General features: G+C 37.8%; 1 protein-coding gene across 1 annotated transcript in view; it reads left to right on the forward strand.

The window, feature by feature from the left end:
• Positions 1–7,586: 7,586 nt before the first annotated feature.
• agps (alkylglycerone phosphate synthase) overlaps positions 7,587–12,883 on the forward strand; it is a 46,460-nt gene continuing 41,163 nt past the window's right edge. The window contains exon 1 of the mRNA XM_058787617.1: positions 7,587–7,870. Within this exon, the coding sequence (XP_058643600.1) occupies positions 7,710–7,870 (161 nt within the window). The 5' untranslated portion in view covers positions 7,587–7,709. The remainder of the gene's footprint in view (positions 7,871–12,883) is intronic.

The raw sequence follows: 12,883 nt of genomic DNA on the forward strand, positions 1-12,883 counted from the left end.
ATCTATCTATCTATCTATCTATCTATCTATCTATCTATCTATCTATCTATCTATCTATCTATCTATATGTCTGTCTGTCTGTGTCTGTCTGTCTGTCTGTCTATCTGTCTGTCTCTCTATATGTCTGTCTGTCTGTCTCTCTATCTGTCTGTCTGCCTGTCTGTCTGTCTGTCTGTCTGTCTGTCTATCTATCTATCTATCTATCTATCTATCTATCTATCTATCTATCTATCTATCTGTCTGTCTGTCTGTCTGTCTGTCAATTCAATTCAATTCAAGGGGTGCTTTATTGGCATGACAAAAACTATACATTTGTATTGCCAAAGCAATTGCAGCTGGGCTGCTTACAAATAGTGCGTGTATGTATTAACAAAGAAAGAAAGAAAAAGAATAATAGTAATAATAATATATAAAAAGTATTACGCATGTAATGCAAAATGAATTTCTAATGTATGTAAGTATATAAACTAGAAAAAATAAATAAATAAATAAGATCAGGGATTAGACAGATTTACAGAAGCAAAATGTACATCTGAGTAATATAGCAGAGTAATATGGTTTAATATAATCTAGATGTGCTGGAAACATCAGATCAGGGCAGATTAAGTGTTTTCTCTTCTATGGTGACAGGCAGACACATATTGAGCAGCAAACACACAGCAGTTCTTGTGTTCTCCTAACAGATACGGCAGTTTCTCCTGGTCTGAAAGAGTTTTAAATGTCGGATGGATCTGCTGTATTTTATCATAGAACACTGTCCGTATGTCCGTGTATTTGGAGCATTCTGTTAGGAAGTGCAGCTCTGTTTCCGTCTGATTCAGATTACAGTGTGAACACAATCTCTGCTCCGGGGGCAGCCATGTTTTTCTGTGTCTGCCCGTCTCTATCATCAGCTTGTGTCCGCTGAGTCTGTATCTGGTCAACGTGCTTCTTATCTGACACTGTGTACAGATACTCTGCCATACTGTACTCTCTCTTTAGGGCCGAATAGCATTGCATCTTACTCTGTTGTTGTGTTTGGGTTTGCCAATGAGTGATGTAACTCTGTTTGATTTGTGCAGTAATCTGATTGATTTTGATGATGTGATTCAGAGCATCAGTAGATGTTAGTGAAGCATCAGGACTGAAGCTCTGGATCAGCTGAGGGAGGGGGTTGCTTTCTTTGCTCGTCTCTTGGTATTGCAGGGCTTTATAATGATATGATTGGGGGTCACTGAGTTTCAGATGTTTCCAGAATTTAATTGCCCTTTTTTGTGTCTTTATGATTAGAGGATATTTGCCTAATTCTGCCCTGCATGCGTTATTTGTTGTGTGCCGGTGCACGTGTAATATAGTTTTACAGAGTTCTGCATGCAGGGTCTCAATTGGATGTTTTTCCCATTTGGTGAGATCTTGATTAGGATTGGTCAGTGGACCCCACACCTCACTGCCATAGAGGGCAATGGGCTCAATTACTGATTCTAATATTTTCAGCCAAATTCTAATAGGGATTTCTATAGGACATTGTCGTTTTATGGCGTAGAAGGCCCTGCGTGCTTTATCTCTCAGTTCTGTCACAGCATGGTTAAAGTTTCCCGTGGATGTGATTTTCAAACCCAGGTAGTTGTAGTGTGATGTGTGTGTTATCTGGTTAGTGCCTAATGTAAATGTGTGTTGTGTTCCCTGGGATCTGGGATCTGGATCTTTTCTGAAATATCATAATTTTGGTTTTATTCAGGTTGACTGTCAGGGCCCAGGTGTGGCAGTATTGCTCTAGCAGGTCCAGGTTCTGCTCTAAACCGTGTTGAGTGGGAGACAGCAGAACCAGATCATCCGCATGCAGCAGGCATCTGATCTGTGAGTTGTGTAGAGTGAGGCCAGGGGCTGCAGATCGCTCCAGACTGAGCGCCAGTTCATTGATGTAAATGTTAAATAATGTTGGGCTTAAGCAGCAGCCCTGTCTCACTCCACGCTCCTGGGAAAGATACCTTGTACGTTTGGTGCTGATTTTTACGCCACATTTACTTTCAGTGTACATTGATTTAATAAGGTCATAGGTTTTACCTCCTATGCCACTTTCAATAGTTTTGTAAAATAGTCCTTGGTGCCAAATTGAGTCAAAAGCTTTTTTGAAGTCGATAAAGCATGCATATATTTTACCTTTATCTTGGTTAACATGTTTTTCAATTAGAGTATGTAATGTATAGATGTGATCAGATGTACGGTAATTTGGTAAAAATCCGATTTGACTTCTGCTCAGTACATGAGTAACAGTACATTCTGTCTGTCTCTCTATCGGTCTGTCTGTTTGTCTGTCTGTCTGTCTCTCTATCTGTCTATCTGTCTGTCTATCTATCTGTATGTCTGTCTGTCTATCTATCTGTCTGTCTGTCTGTCTGTCTGTCTCTCTATCTGTCTGTCTGTCTGTCTGTCTGCCTGTCTGTCTCTTTGTCTGTATGTCTGTATGTCTGTCTGTCTGTCTATCTATCAATTCAATTCAATTCAATTCAATTCAATTCAATTCAATTCAATTCAATTCAATTCAATTCAATTCAATTCAATTAAGCTTTATAAGCATGACTGTGTAACACAATGTTGCCAAAGCATTAACATATATATAACAACAACATAAATAATAATAAATAAAATCTATCTAAATAAATGAAAAGATAAAGTAAGTCAGTTTCAAGTTAATCATGTTTAACATCTAACATTGTGAATGGTTAATACATATTTTGCAGCTAGTGCAGCTGTGTTGTTATCTTCCCCAAGTAAGAAGGGCATTTTCTCAGTATCACTAAGTTCAGTAAATGATGGGATCAGGGCTTCAAATCTGGGGAGAAATGTTTCCCTCACATTGTGATATTTAGGACAAATCAGCAGAAAGTGTTTCTCGTTTTCTATTTGCTGTAGATCACAGTGTCTACAGATCCTCTTGCTCTGTCCATGTTTGTCTATGTCTTCCTCTCTCTATTTTTAAATCATGGTTACTTAATCTGTATTTTGGAGAGGATTTGTCTTTCTTTAAATGGTTTAATCAATAAATAATTGGCAAATTTAGTGGTTCTGTTTAGGGTTGAGTAGCATTGGAGTTTATTTTGGATTACTGGATTTTATGGACTAGCTGAAGAGTGAGCGTGTTTAGAGGATGAGATTCTGCTGAGGTTTCATTGGCGAGGAGAGCTTTATATCAGATTGAATCAGGATGAGATTGATGGAGGTGATGCCAGAACTGAACACATCTCTTCTGGATCTCAGTCTTCGGTGGGCATAAGCCTAATTCAGCTCTGCAGGCATCAATGGGCATGCCTCTGTGGACCCCTAAAATGTTTACAATTTTGAAGTTTTATCCCAATTTCTAAAATTTAGTACTGGTCCCCAAATTTCACGTCCATATAAAAGAATTGGCTCTATTATTGAGTTATATTTAATCCAAGTTTTAATGGGTAGTTTGAATCGACAACATCATGAACTTTATTGCATAAAAAGCATAAAGAGCCTTTTCAGTTAGTGTTTTGGCAGCCAATCTATCTGCCTCTGTCTGTCTGTCTCAGGCGCTCTGATCCATATCTTGTGAACCTCTCTGTATCTCCAGAACTACTGTAACAGACTGGTATCTTCTGTTGCTCGGCGCCTGAAAGCAGCTCACTGTAGTTTTCTCTCCTGAAGCGCGTGCGTGATTGCGCGCGCACGATTGGCAGCTCCACGTCGACATTCTTCCAGCTGCTGCGCGGACGCGCACGCGGCGTACAAGAGCTTCATCAACAGTTTGCACGAGCGTCATCTGCTCAACCAACGAGTGAAATCCTCAGGGGCTTTGACAGAGACGACCACCGGGTTTAGACAGAGCGCTTCTTCTCCCAGTGCGTTTATTCAGTGTCGACTGTCTCGTGAGTTGCAGCAGCAGGTATGTTCTTTTACATTTTTTTCCCTTCTGGAAGTGTGCATTGCACTCACAGACTGTGCGCGTAAACTCAGAAAACACTGTCAGCCCGTCACTCATTGATATATTCACCCACAGAAGCCTTAAAGTAACTTTGGCAAGATTGGTAAGTTTAACTATGGAAAGTAAACTAAGATGGTTACTTAAATGTCTGCGTGAAGTTGCATGCAAATGCATGACATATGGCATTCCCAGTTTCCCCTTTCTTCAGATTGTGACTTCTCTTTTAGTTCATTGTGACATTTCATAAATGTGTTAAGTTGAGATCTATTCCAGGATGCCAAACTGCTGTTATGGTTTTGATACGGTAATGCACTGCTCCAAATTTGGACCCTTTTCGACACGTCAGCTGTTCTACGTATCGGCTGCCCCAATTACAGCTATGCAAACAGACAGAGCGTAATAGTAAAGTCAATAAAGCTTCTTTTCTTCTCCATGTGTCAGTTTACCTTTCTTTCATTGTCTTTTTTTGTTGCATGCACTTAACTTGCATGGAATCTTATGCAAGTAGGCATCTGTTTCTGAATATGTATTATAGGCCGCCATATGTGTTCATCGTGGAGGCTGGTGTGGTGATTATATGCATGTGTGAATGAGAATGAGTCCAAGTTTCCAACTCTATGCATCTTATCCATCATCTAACTTCTTCTAATAGCTATTATGGAGCTACAGGAGTTATGGCCTGCCTCCTTTCACTTCCAGCTCTGAAATACTTTGATCAGTCTCGCCTGTCAACCATCTTTCATTATAAAGATGTGTGTGTTTGGTATATATATATAATTATTAACTATTCTATACTCGATAAAACAATCCCACCTACTTCAATTTAAAAAATTGGCTGTAAAAGTCAAGTCAGCAATTTTCATTTTTTTTTTTTTTTTTTTTAGTTATCATAATATTTTTCATAAGATCCTCAATCTTTAAAAATGATATTAAACTGACCGAAAAATATCAAGTTGAATCTTGTCACCCAAAAAACTGAAAATTTGGTCAGCATTTTCTCACTCAAATGTCGTTCCAAACCTGTGTGAGTTTCTTTCTTCAGCTCAACGCAAAAGATGATATTTTGAAGAATGTTGGTAACCAAACAATTGCTGGTATAACCATTGACTTCCATAGTATTCCACCCCATAATATGGAAGTCAATGGCACTTCTTCCAAAACTCACAGGTTTGGAACGACATTTGTGTGAGAAAATGATGACCAAATTTTCAGTTTTTTGGGTGAACTATTCCTTTAAATTATTTTGATAAGTTCAAGTAATGGAAAAACATATGTTACCAAGAATTATTGATGATGTATATTTATACAGAGAAATGTAACACGTCTGTTTCTTTCAGAGGGCCCTGCTGAAGAGTTTCACCGAGAAGAAAGAAAATTAGCAAGCAGCACTGTGGCTTTCCAAGTAAAGTTCTGTGATACACTCCGACTCTAATTGTTTGCAGTCAGTGCATTACAGAACTTTGTTTTGGGAGTTTAAAGCTCAAGCCTGGAGGAAACAATCATTCCATCTGGATGAAGCTGTAACAGCCCCTTGAAAACAGCAGTAAACTCCACATCCTGTGTCCCTCAAGAACATGCACAAATAAATCACATCATTATCATCATCTCCTGCCTTTACATGATCATTCCTTTAGCTTTAACTGCTAACGAATATCGGAAACAGGCGCGAACAGCCTTTGAGTGTGGGGACCACAGATACGCCGATGCATTTGTGTTATTTATATGATCCTTTTTCAAAATGTCTTCTCCAAGCACTCAATTAGCATAGCGGAGGCTATACCACAATTGCTAAATGTCTAAAAATAACCGTTGCAGAGTAACACACCACTTTCCAATTAGGCATTCCATTCCGTAACCTCAGTGAACTCAAAAATGTGGCATTTTCCATTGTTGTAAAAATTAAGTATCTCATATTTACGAGGGAAAGCACTTTAAATGGAAAGTGTACATGTTTGTGATGACATCATCAGACCCACAGGAGGCAGACGAGCACATTACTCTCCGAGTTACTCTCACGGTCACATGACTCAGAAGGACACAGGTAATGGCACTATAAGGCCTGACATGCGTCATCCATACTAAGAGGACAGAAAAGAAATTTTATTGGCCCTGACAGAACAGATTTTCAGTCATAAATGTGTGTCTGAAAAACTGCATTCTGAAATATTAGTATGCAACATGCAAAGTATGCATCTGGGAAATAAAAGTGAGGAGTTTTGTTGAAGTGCATTTAAAAGTACATCTGTGACTGATTAGTCAAGCACATAAAGATTGAAACAGCACAGATCCCATTTAACCCATGAGGGTGCTCAGCATAAGTTCAGAATAATCATTTACAAACACATTGACGGACTGCTGACATATGTCTCATTAATTATGGTTTCTTAATGTGATGCTATCATGTAAATTTCTGATCATTTAATATTCTTTCAGAGATTTATTGATTCAAAACTCCAAGAGTGTACTATACCTGAAGAACCGCTTTATGTTGAAGTGATTTATGGTTCTTCACACCTGCAATTTTAAAGCAGGGTTCTTTATGGAACCCAAAAAATTGTGGCAAAAGTAATTTGTTGTTGTTACAAGCTAAATAAAACTGCTGTTTAGAATGTATTCTGACTACTTTTTGTTTATTTTTACTTTTAGATTATTTTTGACCTAAATCGCACATAAATTTGATTAGCGTTATTGTGTACTATATTGATACAAAAAAGAGAAAAGAATAGACTATATATTGTGCATTGAACATTAAAGCTTTTCAAAGACATATAACACATGGTTAAATGACTCACTGACTTATTAAATTATGAATAATGTCTTTAAAATTCATAAAAACTACTATTATACACACACATAATTATTCGATTATTGTAGAATTTTACAATTATTATTTTAGTTATTTAAAATATGAACACAAACTATGAAAATGATAGAAAATACAATAAAATGCATTTATTTTGATGTATTAATTATGAATTATTCCCACAAAGTCGTCAAAATGCATTTAACATGGGCTATAACATATAACATTTTACAATGTAATGGAATCTAATTACAACTATAATATTTGTAAGTACGTACTTACAGATTACTTAATCAGTTACCAGCCCAATATAGGCTAGCCCATATAGTTTTTTCAATTCATATTTTTGACGATTTCATTATTTTATTATTATTGTAGAATCTGAGAATTATTATTTTAGAATGATTACAATTTAAAATGTTATGAAATGTAATTACAACTATAATGTTTGGAATCAGATTTTGTATTTGATTAGGCTACTTAATCAGTTACCAGCCCTATATAGCCTATAGCCTATATAGTTTATTTCATATTTTTGAGGATTTCATAATTTTATTGTAGAATTTTAGAATTGTTATTTTAGAATGATTAAATATGTATTTAAAAACATGCTATCATATTAGCACACACACACACACACACACACACATATATATATATATATATATATATATATATATATATAGAGCCTATGTGTGTGTGTGTATATATATATATATATATAATGTATATGTGTGTGTGTGTATGTGTATATATTTTTTAGATATAAGATAGAGACATACTGAAAAAGTGGTATCTACTAGCTAAAAATAAACAGCATGATTTAGGATTCATTTTAGGGGAAATCCTCTGTACTCCAGTCAGTAATAGCGCACCGGAGCGTAGCGCTCGGGGAGGGAGGCGGAGCGCGGTGCATGACGGGACGCGGGTGTAATCTCCATCGGCCGCCCGCTGACCTCTGACAGCAAACACGGAAGCAGCATGGCGTCAAACAGCAGCAGCGCACAGCAGAGACTCAGGATCATAGCCGGACATTTGCAGAAACGGCCAGAAGATGAAAATGCGAGCGTCGCTGCGCAGGAGTGCAAAGCCGAGGCGCCCCGGTCCGAGCCGAGCAGCGCGACACCGGTACCGAAGAGGAGGTATGTGCGACTCAACCTGTGTGCTGAGAGATCCGGCTCTTCACACCGACTCAGAAATAAACACTGCGTTGCGTTTAAACAGGAGTAAAGCAGCAGCAGCGCGCGATGCATTGTATCAGTATGTGCGATCTAGAGCTGGATCTAAACAAAGTGTCCATTCATCTCGGAGGTGGGTGCGGTGGCGCGCGATATCTGCACACTGATGGACACATTCAGATCTTCTTGTTTTCTCTTTACATAGATTATTGTGCTTATTTGCACCAGTTCCGCGACCAAACCAGTGGTGAAGAAGGCGCTTGTCTGCTGCTGGTTCCTCCAGTGCACATTATAAACTCGCATCAGCCCTTAAAGCTATAGGTCACCCAAAAATAAGGTCTGTCGTCATCTACTCAGCCTCAAGTTAACGAGATGGAAGAACCAGGGCATTTCTTCAGCTAATAGCTTAAATGTGGGTCTGTTCCTCACACAAGGCTGTCAGAAGATTGGAAATATGTCGCAGAAGTCATGTGGAGCGAGACATGTGGTGCTGTATGGGGCTTTGATTGTTTGAAATATGTTCCATCTACAGAAACTGGTTTTGTTTAAAAAGGTTTAGCTTTAATAAAGGTGACAGTCTTTAAACTTGGGTCCTCTGAAAGTCTCCAGAGGCTCATCTGGAGTATATTTATAGAGCTTGGTGAGCTTTCTAACTCTTAACTGATTTCCAAATCTTGAGTAATCTGCTAAAATGAATGATTCTGGAAGGTGTTGCCTGCCAGTCTGAGTTTAGGGGCCTTCTGTCTATAAAGACTGAAAACCCCATTGATTCGGTTTCCTCTGTTTTTAGGCATGTGCTTGCACTGGAAGTGATTGTGCTTCTGTAAAAGGAAAGGGTGTTGGTTATTTCTGTCTGTATATAGAGTCAACAGCGCTAGCCTGAGGCTCATCACTGGGATGTTTAATACACACTTTTGGTCAATAATCTCCATGCTACTTGCTTTTCTTTGTTATTTCTGTGACAGCTGGTATCACTTTACTCTTATAATTTAGTGGATAGATTATTGGTCATGCAGTCTATTGTTATGAATGTTAGTTAATATGAGGTGATCTCCCCACAAGTTGTATTTTGTATGTCAAAAGTTAGTTTGGCAGAGCTGTGCTGCGATTGGATGAGGGCTGTGGTGGCCTGACTTTGTGTTTGCTAAGAGTGAAAATGTACTTCCTTCATGTGGGATGATGTCACTGTGCTGCCATCTAGTGCTGGACATTGAACAACCTTTAACCTACTGAGACCCAGCAGAAAGATTTTACAAATGATGAACTTTACTTTTTTTTTGGTCATATCCTGTTTTCTCTGAATGAACTTCTCAGTATGAACCCACACTTGCGGTCTTTGCACTTGACCACTTGCATGATGTATTTCCTGTTTTTGGCCCAAGTGTTCAAGTGGGTATGAAGACCACAAAGGCCAAATATGTCCAAATACCCACACTTGCAGTCTTGGCCACTTGAGAGCGCATGCGCGCAACACTGTCTTAGGTCTTAAAAACGCCAAAGCGCAGTGCCCCACACTATCTCATATATAACGCTCCGGAGTGGTATTCGAGGCTAAGTGTATCCCAACATGCGTCATGTTCTGTAAATAAATAGTGAGACTTTTTGAGACATTTCAGAACAATAGGCATCACTTTTTTTCCATAGTAGTGTATATCCAGTGTAGTTCATTGATAAGATACAGCTGGAATTTCTGTGTGTTAAATGTTGTTGTCAAAGAGAAATGGTAGATGTAAAGGTTGTTATACTGCCAATAGTCATTGGCAACATTTGCTTTTCTGCATTACCTTATCTTGCCAGGCATTATACTGAAGGGGTGTAAAATATTTCCTCTTGGTAGTGTGTGTCAGATGAACAAAACTGCTCAAAAATGTCACACTCTTCAAGAAAGATCAAATATTGTCTTTAGTTTTTACCTGTAGGGTCCATTTTTGGAAACTGGCTTATTTTGTTAGCTGGATAAGTTTCCTGATATCATGAGAAAACATACTGTAAATACCTTACAAGGTGGTGATTTGTATGAATTTGTATAATGTGATTCATGTGTTAATGTACAATTTTTAGAAAAAAAGCATGATTTTCCAAAAACTTATGAAAGAGATACGAATTCATACAAATTAGCCACCAGTTGCTGTAAGAGTCACGAGAGTGTATTTGTCTTGTCTTGGACTTACACAGACACCTCGTGGTGTGGATGTGTAAACATTGTTAAAGAACATAAAGTAAATTGTGGCCACATAAGCAATATTTTAAACCTATTCTTTTTTTGCATAGAATCCTTTCTTAAACAATAATAGGGCCCTATAAAATGTTCTTAATTTTTCCGGTAATCAGATGAAGGCATAAAACATTAATTTAATTTATCCTAATCAAATGAAAATTAAACCCTTTTATTTTTTGGCAAACAAAGTGCTGCACAACAGAGGTTTACTGTTAAAATTAAAAAGAAAACAAATGGGATTATTCCTTTAAAAATAAAGATTTATTAATATTTATTAGTAGTAGTAGCATTGGGTCTTAATACTGTTCCTAACGTTAAAGGGCGTAGCCACGGGTGTGCCAGGGTGTGCCGGTGCCACCCACAGTGGCAGCTGGCACACCTAAAAACAGATTCAGAATTATTATTTTTTTTAATCGTAATAAACATGGGCGACGCTAAGGAGGGGCTAGTAGATGCTTCAGCACCCCCAAGAAAGACCAAAGCACTGCCATAGCACCCATAAGAAATGAAATAAAATAAAAACATTTGACTTATTACGCATTCATAACTCGTGCATTGCAATATAACGTGATTAGCAGGCGCACTTTTTGAATTGTCAGCATTTTATTTTAAAAATGGATCGGTTCCTTGTGCCAAGTAGGCCTGTCCCCGACTAAAGATTTCACTAGTCACACGTAAATTGATTAATATAATAACCTACTACTAACCGTCCTTTAATATATAGGCGTATAGCCTATTCCGCTCAAGCACACGTATAAAACTTGCAATGGCAAAAGTAGGCTAATGATTATGAATATGTTGGGGGAAAGGGAAAAGAAAACATTTTAATTATTTGTTAATAAACTAGTGATTTCTTCTCAGTCAGTGTCGGCTGAAAAGATAAAGTTGCCGAATGCGACGCTGCACTCGCCATCTCCACATGAACTTTAATAAAGAAATGCACCTTTTCATTCCGACTACGTAATTAGAGATGTTATATATTTTTACAGGCTATATCAGCCCAGTCTGTTCTGTAACATTAGTAATACACAGTCTTGTTTTTTTTTTTTTTTTGCACATTAATCTGACAGTAAATGTGGCACAACCAGTTTTTCTGATGCACACCCAGAGTCTCTTTTCTGGCTACGCTCCTGTGTTAAACTAAACTTTTATTTTGACAGTTTGCCGTGAAGAACTTGTAGCTGCTGTGTATCATGTAATATGACGGTAGTTTTCTCAAATTAAACTGTAAAATGCTAATGAAATGACTCTCAGAGCAGCAGTGTGTTAATATCATCATATAGTGAGACTGCAGAAGATGAAAACACCGCGAGCGTCGTCCACGCTTTAGTATGTGTGTAGTAAACAAAACAGTGCGTCGCGTCATCCTCCATTCATTGCGGAAATCATGGCGCCTTATGCGTGATATCAAATGCTTCCACAGATTTATAGTATAACTATAGCATTTCACCCGACCATTACGACTCACGTGTATAGCTTTGTTCTTGGTTCTTGTCAACAGTATCTCCGCCATAAGCACTGAATGAATGACAGGCTCTCTGTTGTAACATCGCGCAAGGTAAATAAGGGTGACATCTAGTGGAGAAGACTAATGATAAGAATCACATTAATCAGATCTTGTATTAAATGTGTGCTGAAATAAATACCGGAAAAGATCGATTCGCAGCTTTTGAGAATCGATATTGAATCGACATCATTAAAAAAAAAAAACAATTGATTGAAAAATCAATTTTTTGCCCAGCCCTAGTGAATGGGAAAACAGAGTAACTTGCATTATTTTAAAAAAGCATTACTTATTTAAAAAAGTAACAGTTATTTTCTTGTAAATTTTAAAAGTAATGAGTTACTTTACTAGTTACTTGAAAAAAGTAATCTGATTACGTAACTTGCATTATGCGTTACCCCCAACACTGCTCATGAACGTGTGGATTCGTGTCGAAATCTCTTGATTTTGCCTCAAAAATTTGCAGAGAAATGGCAAATTGACCACATCTTTAAGTTGTTTAAAATGCTTTGAGGTTAGCCCTAAACTGTGCACCTTTTAAATAAGTTAAATGGATAGAATAAAATCTTCATTTACTGATCCTCAAATGTTTTTTATTTTTATTTTAATTTGTTTTTTAAATTACAATGCAAGTCAGTGGCTACCGTCAACTGTTTGATAGGACCAACATTCAAACATTCTTACCAACATTCTTCAAAATATTAATATCAGAATAGCAATTTTGTGTTCAGCAGGAGAAAGAAACTCATGATATAGGTGAGTAGAAGACAGAATTTGACAGTAGGAATAGTCTGCCTTGTCTTTTAGTTTACAATGCTTAAAAAATCCATAAAGTATTTTCCTGTGCGATTTATGCTGGACATAGCATAATATAACATAAAAACTGCTCTTTGCTGTTGAAGTCCTCATGAACGGCTGTGTGTCCCGTGCGTTTGATGAGTGTTTTAGGGTTTGACTTTGTCTGTTTCTCAGAAGATCAGCAGCAGACCTGCATTCCCGCATACTCTGATCACCCGCTCACGTGTTTCTGCAAACTGACAGTGTGTGTTTTGAGTCGAGTCCCACAGCAGGCGCAACACTCCAGAGATCACAGCTGCACCGAAGTCTGGTGTGACCAACGTGCGCATTAGTTCACTTGATAAGCAAATCATTGATCAGCAATCATCATGTTACTCATGTGTAGAGGTTTGAGAAACGAGAAGAGGAGTGTGCTGTTATTTTTGTGATAGGCCATGCCTAAAGACCACAAACCAGT

Source organism: Onychostoma macrolepis, chromosome 09 (genome assembly GCF_012432095.1).
Source record: "Onychostoma macrolepis isolate SWU-2019 chromosome 09, ASM1243209v1, whole genome shotgun sequence".
Taxonomy (NCBI): domain Eukaryota; kingdom Metazoa; phylum Chordata; class Actinopteri; order Cypriniformes; family Cyprinidae; genus Onychostoma; species Onychostoma macrolepis.